Here is a 13,340-nt window from a genome sequence, read left to right as displayed (position 1 = left end):
TTTCACTTTTATTTTTGTTATTTATCCATTTATTTATTTTTTTAATTTTGGCAGTTTTGGTCCTCCATTCCAACATGAAGCATGACATCGCTTTCATAGTTCATTTCAATCACGGCCTCCATTGATTGGTGGTTTGAGCAAATCGCCGTCACTGATTTGTTGTGATCTTTATGACGCTCGGGTATTGTTATCAGTCTAAGAAGAAGAACCGCAGCACAACTGAGTCTAAATCCAATCCCAAAGCCAACGCCATCAAATAAATAAATAAATACAAAATACAAGCTTTTAGTTGTTGCTCGAAAGCCCAACGTGAAATGAGGTTAGCTGATGAGCGTGCAAGCTTCCTGTCATTTGAGAGCAGAAGCTCAGAGATAAACAAGACGCGCCGCCGAAGACCACAAATGGCGCCGCTAATGACAAGACTGGCCACTTTCAGACGCAACCGCCACTCCATCGAACCCCGTACACGCTCGCTCGTCACGCTCAAAAAGCCCCACAGAGTCGGATTGGTTTATTGATAAGCGGTACCTGATCAATGACGCCGATCGAGTGTTTCTGCTAGCTTAGTGGAACCCTGAATACCAAATAACCCCAAATTATGGAGACAAAATGACCCCAATTTTGGGGGTTGTTTTAACCAATAATCCATTTTGGGTCAAATATATGAACCAATCCACAACTTTTTTTGGGGGGGGGTTGTTTTAAACAAAACGACTCAATTTGGGGTTTTTTGTACAAAACAATCCAGAAAGTTGGGTCAAATTGACCCAAGTAGTGGACCGATCCACTCTAATTCTTGACCCAAGGTCAGCTTGGAAATGGGTGGAGTTTGTGGGTCAGGCTGTCAAAAATAAATAACTAAATAAAAATCTGGGTGAAATTTTTTTTTTCCCGCCCTTTTGCTCCTATCTTGAATTTGTCTTCCATACATTCAAAAATCCTTTTTCCATACCATCTCCCTTTTCAAACATGGCCGCCCTGCCCTGCACTGTACAGTCCAATGTTTTATGACCGAGACGGACGACGCCGATTTAAATAAAAATAAGTTTCCAAAGCCAACAACGTCAAACGTGCGCTAACTGCCCGCTTCGCAGACCTTCTGAAAAAGCGAAGTCGGAATGAAGCACGTCACTGACGGCCAATGAGATTTAGCGGCGAGCGTCAGTCGACAAACAGATGTCGAACATCTGACTGCGGCCGCCGAGGCGCCACAAAGGACCGGATTGTCCCCCGGACGCTGCGCTCTAATCACGCCACCGCGACGTGATTTTTCTCATATCACGACACCACAAAAAACACGTGCGCGCACTGTCTTTAGGCTGAGGAATGTTTAGCACAGGACAGTCTAGCACAGGACACGGAGCTCTTCTTGACACTCACAATCATCCGGCAAAGGCGATAAAATGCGGAAAAAGTGAGATGAAACGGAATCAATCCACGGTCAACAGCAACAAAATAGGGTCTGATGTGGATTTTTGGGAGGCTGATGCTGATACCATTTTTTGGGGGGCTGAAAAAAATAGTGATTATAAATACGTTTTTGGGGAGCAAATGAGATCATCGGTCGATTGTTTAAAAAAAAAAGATATACATAATGCATAAAACGAGGTGCCTCAACTTGTCCAACTTTCTTCCATGCCGAGCCATTGAAAAACAAACTATGTGACGTATAAGCATGGGTGGCAGTTAGAGCTGTCAAAATTAATCGTAAGTAAGTAATCGATTATGAAATTAATCGACAACTATTTTGATAATCGAGCAATCGTTTGGAGCCATTTTTTTTGTTTAAAATGGTCCAAATCCTCTGATTTCAGCATCCATCCATCCATTTTCTGTACCGCTTGTCCTCACAAGGGTTGCTGGAGCCTATCCCAGCTGGCTTCGGGCAGTAGGCGGGGTACACCCTGAACTGGTTGCTAGCCAATCGCAGGGCACACAGAGACGAACAACCATACTCACAATCACACCTATGGACAATTTGGAGTGTCCAATTCACCTGCCATGCATATTTTTTGGAATGTGGGAGGAAACCGGAGTACCCGGAGAAAACCCACGCAAGCACGGGGAGAACATGCAAACTCCACCCAGGAAGGCCGAAGCCCGGACTTGATCTCACAACCTTTGCACTGGGAGGCGGTCGTGCTAACCAGTCAGCCACCGTGCCGCCTGATTTCAGCATATCAACAGTAATTATTCACTTATTTCTGTCCTTCATGAAAAAAGGACTGATTATCTTCTGCGTTTCGTCAAAATAAGACATCCGATTAATCGACTGCATCATCGGTAGACTAATCGATTTTTCTAAAAAATATTCGATAGTGACAGCAATAAAGTTTAAATGTAAAAAAATATGAAGACAAATAAAATTCTTTGAAACGCTAAAATGATGAACGTTCCTTTTGGACGAAATTAAATGGATTACATTTGTTCTTTTGAAAATGTTGTTTCCAGTTGGTGAATATAAAAATCAACGGCAGTGAACCCATTAAAAAAAAAAAAAAACGTTCTTAAAGTCTGTATGTCCCCTGGTGACGACGAGTCCAGGGGTGTCAGATGGGGAAAATTCCAGCTCACCCGCAACTCACGCGAGGACGGAAGACAAGGATGGAACGATGTGAGCATCATTTTGTCGCCCAAAAATGAGCCGGGAAAAAAAGAATCTGGAGAAATCCAATTCCACCAGAGCTTTAATAAAAGCACAGAAGCCAATTTTGGTGCATGTTTTTCTTTGTTTTGCCCGGAAGGAAAACTTTTGACTGTAAAGAAAGCCGCAAGCCGGAGGGAACGGCAATCGCTTCTGCTCCGCGTAAAACGCGCTAATTGCTCGTGAAAGCAATTGAAGGGAAGTGGAAACATTTTTTTTGCGCGGCGTCCATTTGGAGAACATGAAAGCGAGAGTCAAAAAGTGGAAGCCGACACTGGACTTTTTGGGACAATGACAGACGCTATTTAAGATGACTCCGCCCCTCCGCCATTGTGCGCGGCTCTATAAATACACCTGCTGAGAGATACATAACATAACACGGCGCTGACACGCTATGCGAGGCATTGACCTCATCCTGGTGTTGTCTTACGCCAAAAACACCTCCGGCGACTTTCCGGCTCGACGGCGGACGTGAAGCCGAACTCGCGTTCGCGCTCGTTAATTCACAACAACATGACCCGAGAACATTAAAAGAGGAACAATTAACTGAGAATAAAATCAGTCTTAACAAGAAAAGGCCCAAGTCGATACAAACATGGAGACGTCGTTCCACATGAAACACAAAGCGGGGAAACTCCAAAATCCACGCTGCGCTGAACGCATCGGTTAGGAAAAGACTGCAAATACTTTCACAATCGATTATCCCATCCATGAATCTGATACCATTTGAAAACATTTTTGTCCTGACTGCTGTTTATTAACCATTGTTTATTTGGTCATGTTTAGTGATTTAAAAAAACAACAACTAAACATCAATTAAGCCAAATCACATGACAGTTCCGTCATTCTAACGTAAAAAGCGCATGTTTGCAAATGTCTTATTTTCATTTAACACAAAAAAAATGATCGGTCTGTTTTGGACAATTTTAAGGTGAATAATGTCTCTTAACGATTACTTGATTATTAAAATAGTAGTCGATTAATTAACAGTCAATAAGTTGGCAATTCATTGTTTAATATTGAGTCTAGTGCTGTCACTATCGAATATTTTTAGAATCGATTAATCTGACGATTATTCAATCGATTAATCGACTAATGTGAGCCATTTTAGTGCTGTCACTATTGAATATTTTTTTAGAATCGATTAATCTGTCGATTATTCAATAGATTAATCGACTAATGTGAGTCATTTTTGTGCTGTCGCTATCGAGTATTTTAAGGATCGATTAATCTGGCGATTATTCAATCGATTAATCTGATTCATTTAAATTTTGCATTAAAGCGTATTGCTTTTTCCTTATTGGTGTTTATTTCGTACTTCGCATTCATATAGTGATTTAAAAAAGGTAGATGTTGTTGTAATATGTTACACTGGTTCGGTCAAAGTTTTCCAAAGTAAAAACAGATGTTTGCAAATGTCTTATTTTGATTAAACACAGAAGATAATCCATCTTTTTTTCATGAAAGGACTACAGAAGTAATTGAACAATTACTGTTGAAATCAGAGGATTTGGACCATTTTAAATTATTACTCGATTATTAAAATAGTTGTCGACGAATGGGATCATCAATTACTTGTCGATTATTCTTGACAGCTCTAATTGACTCCACTACAAAAGGACGACGATAATAGTCGCATACCATACGCGACTCTCCTTGAGATACAAGTTTAATTTAATAAGAAAAAGAAAAGCAACACTACATAATATTGCACTTTATAAAAACATACAGCAGAAAATAACAATGAAATGCAAAGAACGAAATAGATCTTGCTACAATTTTTGCTTTACTGGACGAAGTCCGGCGCAGCAAGCGGGTTCAATCTGCACAGAGGCAGGTTAGACCGGGTGTTAGTCATTTCGCAAGCTGGCTCATTTTGAAAAAGATTGATTTACGGTGTTGTGCGCGTGGACACGACTGGCGTGTCAAATCAAAGCAGCTCTTCTCATTCCCTTTCAATCGAGCGCATGGAAACATCTCCGCGTGGAAAATGTCACAGCGATCCATGCGTGACCGGAGCATTGTCACTTTTGTCACTTTTGTCACTTTTGCCACTTTTGCCACTTTTGTCACTTTTGCCACCCTTGCGGCTTGGGGGACAGGAACAAATGCTTCCAATTAGGAACTAGAAATTCGATTCTTGTAGTGAAGCGTTTCTACACAAACATCCAGTTCCCTTGCAGTTTGCCCGCCGGCCCACCCGCCCCGCCCCGCCCGCCCGCCGCACTCTTGAGAAATCCCTCATTGCGCCGTCATCTTTGCTGACATTAACATTTCATTTGGCTTATTATGTAAGTAGCAAAGCCTGCGAGAGGCGGGCTGAGCACATCATTCTGACAGCTGCAGCTTGCCCGCAAAGTCACTCGCACAACAGCGGCACAGCCGACGCTGCGCCCCCCCCCCCCCATTCCCCCCAGCCCCGCCCCCACCCATCCCTCCTGTCGACATGCAACACGGGGAGACGTCAGAGACAAACGTGTACACGCTAACGTTCATCTTGAATAATTCACGTCGGATTAAGCTTTACGGGCAAAAGCAGTTTGTAATCATCGGAAATGCAAATGCAGAACTACCTGACGTCACAAGCGGTGTGCCTCAAGGGTCCGTTCTTGGCCCTGAGCTTTTTCTTACCTACATCAATGATTTACAATGATACCATTTTTTTTGGGGTGCCGAGAGCTTTTTCACATGATGCCAAACTTCACTGCTATTTTAGTCATTTTGATAACATGAGTAAATTCATCCAATTTAAGTATTTTACCGCCAAAAACGTCAATTGACGTTAAGTACACGCCCACTGTATACCGCCAACAACGTCAATTAACGTCAACTGCGGGGGTTTTTTCTCAATGGGCAGTGCAATGTCTTGTGAAAAATCCAAAAACACCCACCAACTATGGCCAGCAGGTGGCAGCATTGTATCTCTTTTCAATGGGCTCCCGGGTATCAAACGACATGAAAAGATGGCGGATTTTAGCAAATAGAACGTTTTCAAGGATGACATGTATGATCGAAGCGTTTGTCACATTAAATCTAATTCACAGAGCGAACATTTTTGCTTGATGTCACTCAAATGACCTATTTTCAAATGGTGATTACTAAAGAACGGAATAAGGTAGAAACATACTTTTTTTCTAATGAAAGAATGAATTCCAATCTTTCATATGGTATCCACCATGTTTATGTAGTCATAACACACAATATTCTGTTTGCCTTGAAAGATGAGTTTTTACTTTCAGGTCCAGAAAGTAAAAACCCTGCCACAGTTTGGCTTTAGCCCCTAAGACTAGCTAGCTAGCTAGCTAGCTCCTTAGCAGGTAAACGAACACCATGGGAGCTAGCTAGGGAGCTAGCTAACTCCCGAGCAGGTAAACGAGCACCATGGGAGCTAATTAGCTAGCTCCTTAGCAGGTAAACGAGCACCATGGGAGCTAGCTAGGAAGCTAGCTAACTCCCTAGCAGGTAAACGAGCACCATGGGAGCTCGCTAGGGAGCTAGCTAACTCCCTAGCGGGTAAACTAGCACCATGGGTGCTAGCTAGCTAGCTCTTTAGCAGGTAAACAAGCACCATGGGAGCTAGCAAGGAGCTAGCTAACTAGCACCTGAGGCTCAAGCCAAACTGTGGCAGGGTTTTTACTTTCTGGACCTGGATGTGGCACCTCTGTCCTGTTTTCATCAAGCGAATGAGAGAGGTGCTCCGTGCACGGCGCCATTCATGATTCATGAGCGTGACCATCCCGCCTTCGCATGCTGCAGATGAATGCGTCTTCTTCTGGGATGGAAAATAAACGGTCAAAGGGCTGCATTTATGCACCACTGGATGCCATTTTGCTCATAATAGTCCCACAATATTTTTATTTAGCCACCACACGTATTTTACAGTGTCACAAGCACATTTCAGTAAAAAATAAATACATATATATATATATATATATATATATATATATATATATATATATATATATATATATATATAAAAGCTGCTAGCCACTAGCCGCTAACGCTGCGAACAGGCGCCATATTCTACAATGTCAGCGTAATTGGAGTTTTTGTAGTGTCCTTAAACAGCGAACATGATTTTACGGATGACATCTTGTTGTGTTTGTGTTAACAGTTTATGCTAGCAATTTAAACTTCAATCGGTTGCAACTTCCAATCGGGCGGGCGCGGCGCTGCCACAAACAACTTCAAAATAAAAGTGTGCCAAGGCAACAATGATTTTAGATGATTTCAAGATTTTAGTTTGAGGATTGGCCTTCCCACCACTTTGACGGTGTTTAGCGTTATGCGTAAAATTGCTAAAGCTAGCTAGACTCGTTTCACCGTTAATGGCAACAGGTGGATGCCCACTTGGCATAGATAAAAATGAATAGAGGAATTATTCGTAGGAAATTAATAATTTGTGAATAAATTAAGTGAAATTCCTGGATTACATAGATGGGCACGGAGGAAAACGTTATTCTGTTTCACACGGCTAAAGGAAGGCGGCATGCTAACTGCTCACATGCTAAACCAACAGACGTTCATGTCAGTTTGATCCAATTACTTCTGGTGGCATTTCAGTACAAAATGGCCACAGGCCGGTTGAGAGCTGAGAGGATGAGGGCGGGGTCTCCCTCCCCCCCCCCCCCCCCCCCCCCTCTGGACCCGGAGACCTGAGGGGCCTCCGGGTGGTCTGGACGGGACGGCCGGTCTCAACTTGTCCCACAAGGCCAGCGCAGAGTTACAACGCGAGCTGACCAACAAGCCACAACACGACCAGTCTTCACGCAATCCGAATTTGAACGTTTTGAGACAAAACCGGCACGAGCGCAGCCTTAAGTTGCTTTTAACGAGCGCAACGGCCTTCAATTCGGCTGCGTGGCACAAATATGGTGGTTCTTTGCAGAATATAAAGAATACATGACTGTGTGTCATATTTGATGCTATCTGTTAGCCCATCAATTGAGTTCCCCGCTGTGTGTTAGCGCTGCGCTAGCAAGGCCAAAGTCTTTTACTTGTTTCAAATAAAGAGAATGACAACAGCATTTATGTTAAGTTTGACAGAAAACTTAAACTGGGAGTGTTGAAAACCAATTTCTGAAGATTTTTTTTATGTACATTTCAAATTGTTAAGTGGCTCGCTGCCACTCTTGTCGTTCAAATCAAGGCAAAAATAATAATAATAATAATCAGCCAGATAGCGGTTTGTATGTTGAAAACTTTGCAAGCGGGGTCTCAAACTCGTATCTCGAGGCAACGGTGTATATTTAATTGCCATTAGGATTAACAGGGGAAAGGAGGGGGGGGGGGGCATTAAAACATTTGAAAGACGACACTATAATTCCAAATCTTTACTGACGCTAGTAAAAACAGTGAATGACTTGCATTTGCAGCTCAATTTGACAGTGGAAATGTTTTGTGTCCTCTTTTCACACCTGACCACTGCAACAGCATCACTTGAAATAATGGAATGGGATGGGATTAGAAGGGGGGGGGGGGGGGGGCTTTTTTACATCAGAAGCTTGCTTGCTTTTGGGGGGCGTCCAGCTGCAAAGGAGACTGGAAGCACCCCCCCCCCATTTTTTTTTTTTTATGTCCTTCCCTCCCTTCCGATGGAAGAGACTGCGACAATATGACCACATGAACATATTGTTCAGAGAAAAAAAAAAAAAGGAAAAGAAAAAATGCGCACATGGAGGCGTTACGTAAGAAAACGTTGTGACATTCATACGAGGCGCGGGGGACCATATTGCATCTTTTTTTGCTTTCATATCCGCGGTACGTGTGCGTGGACATGATGACAGCGTGCGACATGACGTCCACGCAGAAAATGGAGAAACAAGGAGCATAAGGGGGGGGGGTCTTGGTCTTACCTTCTCCCCCTCCTCCACCGAACCGCCGCCGCCGCCTCCGCCGCCTCCAGTCCGCCGGAGCGACGAGGACGAGCGGCCAACCGCCGCCGAGTCAGCCGGAGCCCAGTGCGGTGCGTCCGGACAAGCCAGCCGCGATCCGCCGCTGCGATGCGCCGACCATGGACGATCCGATTCAAGGCGAAAAAGCTGCTCCAGTGTGCGAGCGTGCGTGTTTTCGGGGCTTCTGCGTGAATCTGTCTGCGGTCCTCGCCGTCACTTCACGTCATGTCACGTCGCGTCACGCCGCGTCGCCTCGCGTCGCGTCGCGTCGCTCTCCTCCGGGCTTCCTCCACAGAGATGCGCGTGGCCGCGCCGCGCGTCCACGCGTGGGATGAAATAGGGGAAGTGGGGGCTGATTTTGGGTGAGAGGGGAGGAGGAAGACCCTCCTACTAACATCACAACAAATCACATTTACACTAACGACAGATAGATAGATAGATAGCTAGCTAGCTAGCTAGCTAGCTAGCTAGCTAGATAGATAGATAGATAGATAGATAGATAGATAGATAGATGGATGGATAGATAAAAAAAACATCACATCGCAAACACGTCGTATGAAAAAAGATGCAAAACAAATGATTTTTTTAAAAAAAATGAATGCGGAGTCGCTCAACAAGCTAACAGCCGGCCAACTTTACGCTCCCATTCGTTGACTCCCATGTCACTCACCAAGCCAGGCCCCGCCTTTGAAGCCACATATGTTCAAGGTCACAGGTTCTCCCGTGAAGAATGTGAGTATGGCGACCCCAAGTGGACAAAAAAAAAATACCTACACCACATATGTTTGTATTGTTATTCCACGTGAAGCTGGAATCATTTGTTTTCAAACATTTTATTGCAAGATCAACATTCACAGTGCAAATAGAAAACGGTTAAAAAAAATTGTTTTTTTAATACAATCAAATAAAACCGCAAGCAAACCACACAAATAAACAAAAACATACAACTTTAATATTTATAGGCTTACTAGGGATGTGATACCAATGCAATACTTCAACTATGACAAAAAATTGTCAACAAAGACCTTTCTTTCTGATGCGGATGATGATTCGCCAATGTATCAAACGGCCGCCGTTATAGCGCCAACTACTGCTGAGGAGGGATTATTGTGTCTGATTTTTTTTTTTTTGTCTTAAGAACCTCCATAACCATTGAGAACCCGATACCTTAAAATAAGGCCAATTTCGGCCTGACACCTTTTGAGGCCCGATTGGTACTTTAATGCTCATTATTTTTGCACCATGCGTGTGTGAGTGTGGTGCGTAAAGAAAGACATCACACACACACTCCTGTGGCAAGGTCTGAAAACATCCCACCTGTTTTTCACCGGATCACTTTTCAACCCGGTGACATATTTACTAGCCAGACATGTTGAAAAGGAAATCCTCCCCCTCGGCCCACTAACGTCGGGAACCGAACGCCGCGTGCTTCAAACACCCCGCCAGACCCGCATCCACGCGCGACATGACAGCAGCGGTACACAATAAAGTCACAGATGGGAGAATATAGCCGGAGGCGTCAAAGCACGAGTGGAAAGTTTGGGAAAGGTCAGCCAGGAGGCCTGAAAAATGAGATGGGATCAAGGTGGGGGAAAATTCTTTAAAAAAGGAAGAAAAAGAAAAAAAGTGGTCGGCCCTTTTTTTCTTCTTCAGTGTGTTGATACAAGTACCACCTCAAAATGCCCACGTGTTAGCATACAAATAAAGTGAAGCAAAAGTACTCACTAGAGTTGTAGTTAGCGCATCTTCCTCACAGATTTAGGGTTCGAATCTCGGCTAAGGTTCTCCAATGTAGAGTTTTGATGTTTACATTCCTTTTGAATTCCAAAAACATGCATGTTATGCCCATTAAAGGCAATCTAGAGTCTACATTGACTGTTAATGTGTGAATGGCTCTTTCTATCCTTGCAAAGAGAATAAGTGTTATACAAAATGGATGCAAGGATATTCACACTATGAATTAAAATGTGTAAATACATTTCATGTAGCTCAATATACAATTGGTTGTTTATTGTAAATAAGGAAATATTAGTATTTTATATTTGAAAATTTTAATTCTATCATTACATTAATTGTATAATAGAATAAACATTGGGAATGGCTTTATTATTAAAATAAAGTATTTCATAATCATACATATATTTACAAGGTTTACACATTAGGTTAATAATGAAGTTAATTTGAAAGAATACAACAACAAATGTGAATGGCTAGCATTCATATAACTTTTTTTAATTTTTTACATATTACGCAAACCATTTTCACTTTTTCTTTTTTAACCTCAACTCACCTACGACCGACAAGACCCTTGCCGTATGGCGCTTGTTTCACTTAACTATAGCCAAGGCAAGGTGTCCCTCGTGTGGTCAAAATATGAATTACATACAACCCGTTAGGTTAAATCGCACAAACAAGTAGTCAACTGTCAATCAAGCATAATAATAACAATATTAATATTAATATTAATAATAATAACAGCAGCAGCAGTACTAATAGTAATATACACTATAACAATGATAATATTAATTCTACCGAGTCGGACGCTGTATGTGATTTGTTTAGGCGGGAAAGAGCCATAAGTAAACAGTAACGTCACAACACCGCGACACCGCTGGCGAGCCTGTGACCATTTAATTTTAGCGACGGAAGTGGAACGTCAGTTAACAAATATCAACAATGGAGAACATCCACTCGATGGTGTGCTTTCTGCTCGGCATGTGGCTCTTTATCACCAGGAGAAGGAAAGCCTTGTTCGAGAGGAGACTGCAGGCTGCGCGGAGGAACACCGCGGAGAAAATGAGGAGAGTTTGGGAGTTGTTGGAGGACGACTCGTTTCCGAGACGGAGACGGCGACGCCAGATGGTTAGATAACGGTTTGGTGTCTGTCACTGGGTTTGATTTCCTGTTCGTCAACAACAAATAAACAAAAAAAAAACATGGCTGACTACCACAGTAATCCAAATTTGTGAATAGATCTTTTGACTGTTCCAAAAACAATCTTTTTAAAATGCCAATTTCTAACATTGTAGTATTAAAAAAAAAAGTTAAAGAAATAGCCAGTTTGGTTAAGCACCGCTTTCAGAGATAAAGTAGTTTTTATTAAGTGGTTTAAAAAAACAACTGAATTAATCCAACAGAACCAGTTGGATTGATTAAAAGTCTTTAAATGTGCTTTCATCAATTTCTAGTCGACTAATACAATTCTTTAGTCGTCGAATATCTTGCAGGATCTTTTTGTGCATACCGGTAGGTCGCTTGGCCCACATTGAAGGTGCAAAAATTTAGTTTGGGTTTCAAATGTCATTTTTTTGACATCAGTTATCTTTCGACACACCTTTGATAACTAAAGCCAATGTGTTGCGTATTCCAGATGCTTCAATTGCTGCTGAAGCGCCGCCGCCGCCGCCCGAGCATCTGGGCGGTAAGCCGCTCCGACGTGTGGTGGGACCAGATCGTCCCGGGCTTTACGCGGGCCGAGTGGATACGCCACTTCCGCATGTCCGAAGCGACCTTCCTGGACGTTTGCGCCAAGCTACGGCCGGCCATGGAGAAGCGCGACACCAACTTCCGCGTGTGCGTGCCGCTCAAGAAGCGCGTGGCCATCGCCGTGTGGAAGCTGGCCACCAACAGCGAGTACCGCAGCATCAGCCAACTGTTCGGCGTCAGCAAGACGACGGTGTGCCGCTGCCTGCGCGAGTTCTGCTCGGCCGCGTGCGCGCTGCTGCTGCCGCGCCACATTCGCTTCCCAGATCCGGAGACGCTCGGACGGACGGCGGCCGACATCGAGGAGAGCTGGGGGCTTCCCCGCTGCGTCGGCGCCATCGACGGGTCCCACATTCCCATCATCGCGCCTCAGGAGAACCACCGTGATTACATCAACGCAAAAGGCTGGCATTCCATCATCCTACAAGGCGTGGTGGATGGGAAGGGGCTGTTTTGGAGTGCGTGCGCGAGCGTGGCCGGCGGTCTGCGCCACGCCCAAGCACTCAGGGAGTCTTCCTTGTGGGAGACGGCCGAGCAAGGGAGGTTCGAACCCGGTTATTACATCCTGGGCGACTCGGCTTACCCGTTAAAGCCGTGGCTGCTGAAAGCGTTCCGGCAAGACGGCACGCTGACGCCAGAGCAGCGCACGTACAACGAGAGCGTGCGCATCGCCAGGGTGATGGTACGCATGGCTTTTTCCAGACTCAAAGGCAGGTGGCGCTGTCTGACCAAGAGGAACGACAGCGACATCCAAGTGGTCAAGTCCATGGTGTTGACCTGCTGCGCGCTGCATAATATATGCGAGCGGCAAGGAGAGGAATACAGCGACCAGTGGGACACTCCGGGCGCGACCACGACGCAGGATGTGGATGAGGAAGAGGAGGAGGCGGAGGAGGAAGGTGGCGATGTACGTGATGAGCTGGTGACATTTTTGAGTAGCGCTTTGAAATAAATATTTTTACGTATTTATTTGCCTAAATGTCATTTGTACTTGGTTGCAGTTTTCTGGAAAGGTTTTGTTCAATACGGTTTTTAATAGAGTGGCAATAATTAATTGAATCATTTGGTCACGGAGATTTTTTTTGGGCAAATTGTGTGTCACAGATTTTTAAGCAATGTAGCACTTTTAAATAAAACTTTTTTTATGTTAATAGTTCAGCCTGAATGTCGTTTGTACTTGAGGTTGCAAATTTCTGGAAATTTTCTGTAAAAAAATGAATAGCGCTGCAGCAATTCACGGAATAAGGTATATTACCCAAAAAAATAGTTTCTATAGTTTCTGTTAAGAAAAAAATAAAATGATTAACTGCATAACTATA

At 43.8% G+C, this 13,340-nt stretch overlaps 2 protein-coding genes across 11 annotated transcripts in view; one reads left to right on the top strand and one right to left on the bottom strand.

Moving 5' to 3' along the window:
* LOC147175002 (unconventional myosin-IXAb-like) overlaps positions 1 to 8,851 on the bottom strand; it is a 123,476-nt gene extending 114,625 nt beyond the window's left edge. For all 10 annotated transcript variants that reach the window (XM_086072736.1, XM_086072739.1, XM_086072742.1 and 7 more), the window contains exon 1: positions 8,500 to 8,851. The gene's annotated coding sequence lies outside the window, so the exon portion shown is untranslated. The remainder of the gene's footprint in view (positions 1 to 8,499) is intronic.
* Positions 8,852 to 11,161: 2,310 nt separating this feature from the next.
* On the top strand, positions 11,162 to 12,986 carry LOC147175001 (uncharacterized). The gene is made up of 2 exons (XM_086074079.1): positions 11,162 to 11,400; positions 11,909 to 12,986. The coding sequence occupies exons 1-2, from the start codon at positions 11,215 to 11,217 to the stop codon at positions 12,971 to 12,973; spliced, it is 1,251 nt and encodes a 416-aa protein (XP_085930205.1). The 5' UTR covers positions 11,162 to 11,214; the 3' UTR covers positions 12,974 to 12,986.
* Positions 12,987 to 13,340: the final 354 nt, after the last annotated feature.

The sequence above is a fragment of the Leptonotus elevatus genome, chromosome 4 (genome assembly GCF_054856555.1).
Source record: "Leptonotus elevatus isolate MCC_2025b chromosome 4, RoL_Lele_1.0, whole genome shotgun sequence".
NCBI classification, from domain to species: Eukaryota; Metazoa; Chordata; class Actinopteri; order Syngnathiformes; family Syngnathidae; genus Leptonotus; species Leptonotus elevatus.
The sequence above is the reverse complement of the archived record's forward strand: the minus strand, read 5'-3'. Positions and strand labels throughout refer to the sequence as shown.

Coding starts and splice junctions, on each gene's coding strand:
- LOC147175001 (XM_086074079.1), top strand. CDS start 11,215: ATGGAGAACATCCACTCGATGGTGTGCTTTCTGCTCGGCATGTGGCTC. Junction 11,401..11,908: donor GGAGACGGCGACGCCAGATG/GTTAGATAACGG, acceptor TGCGTATTCCAG/ATGCTTCAATTGCTGCTGAA.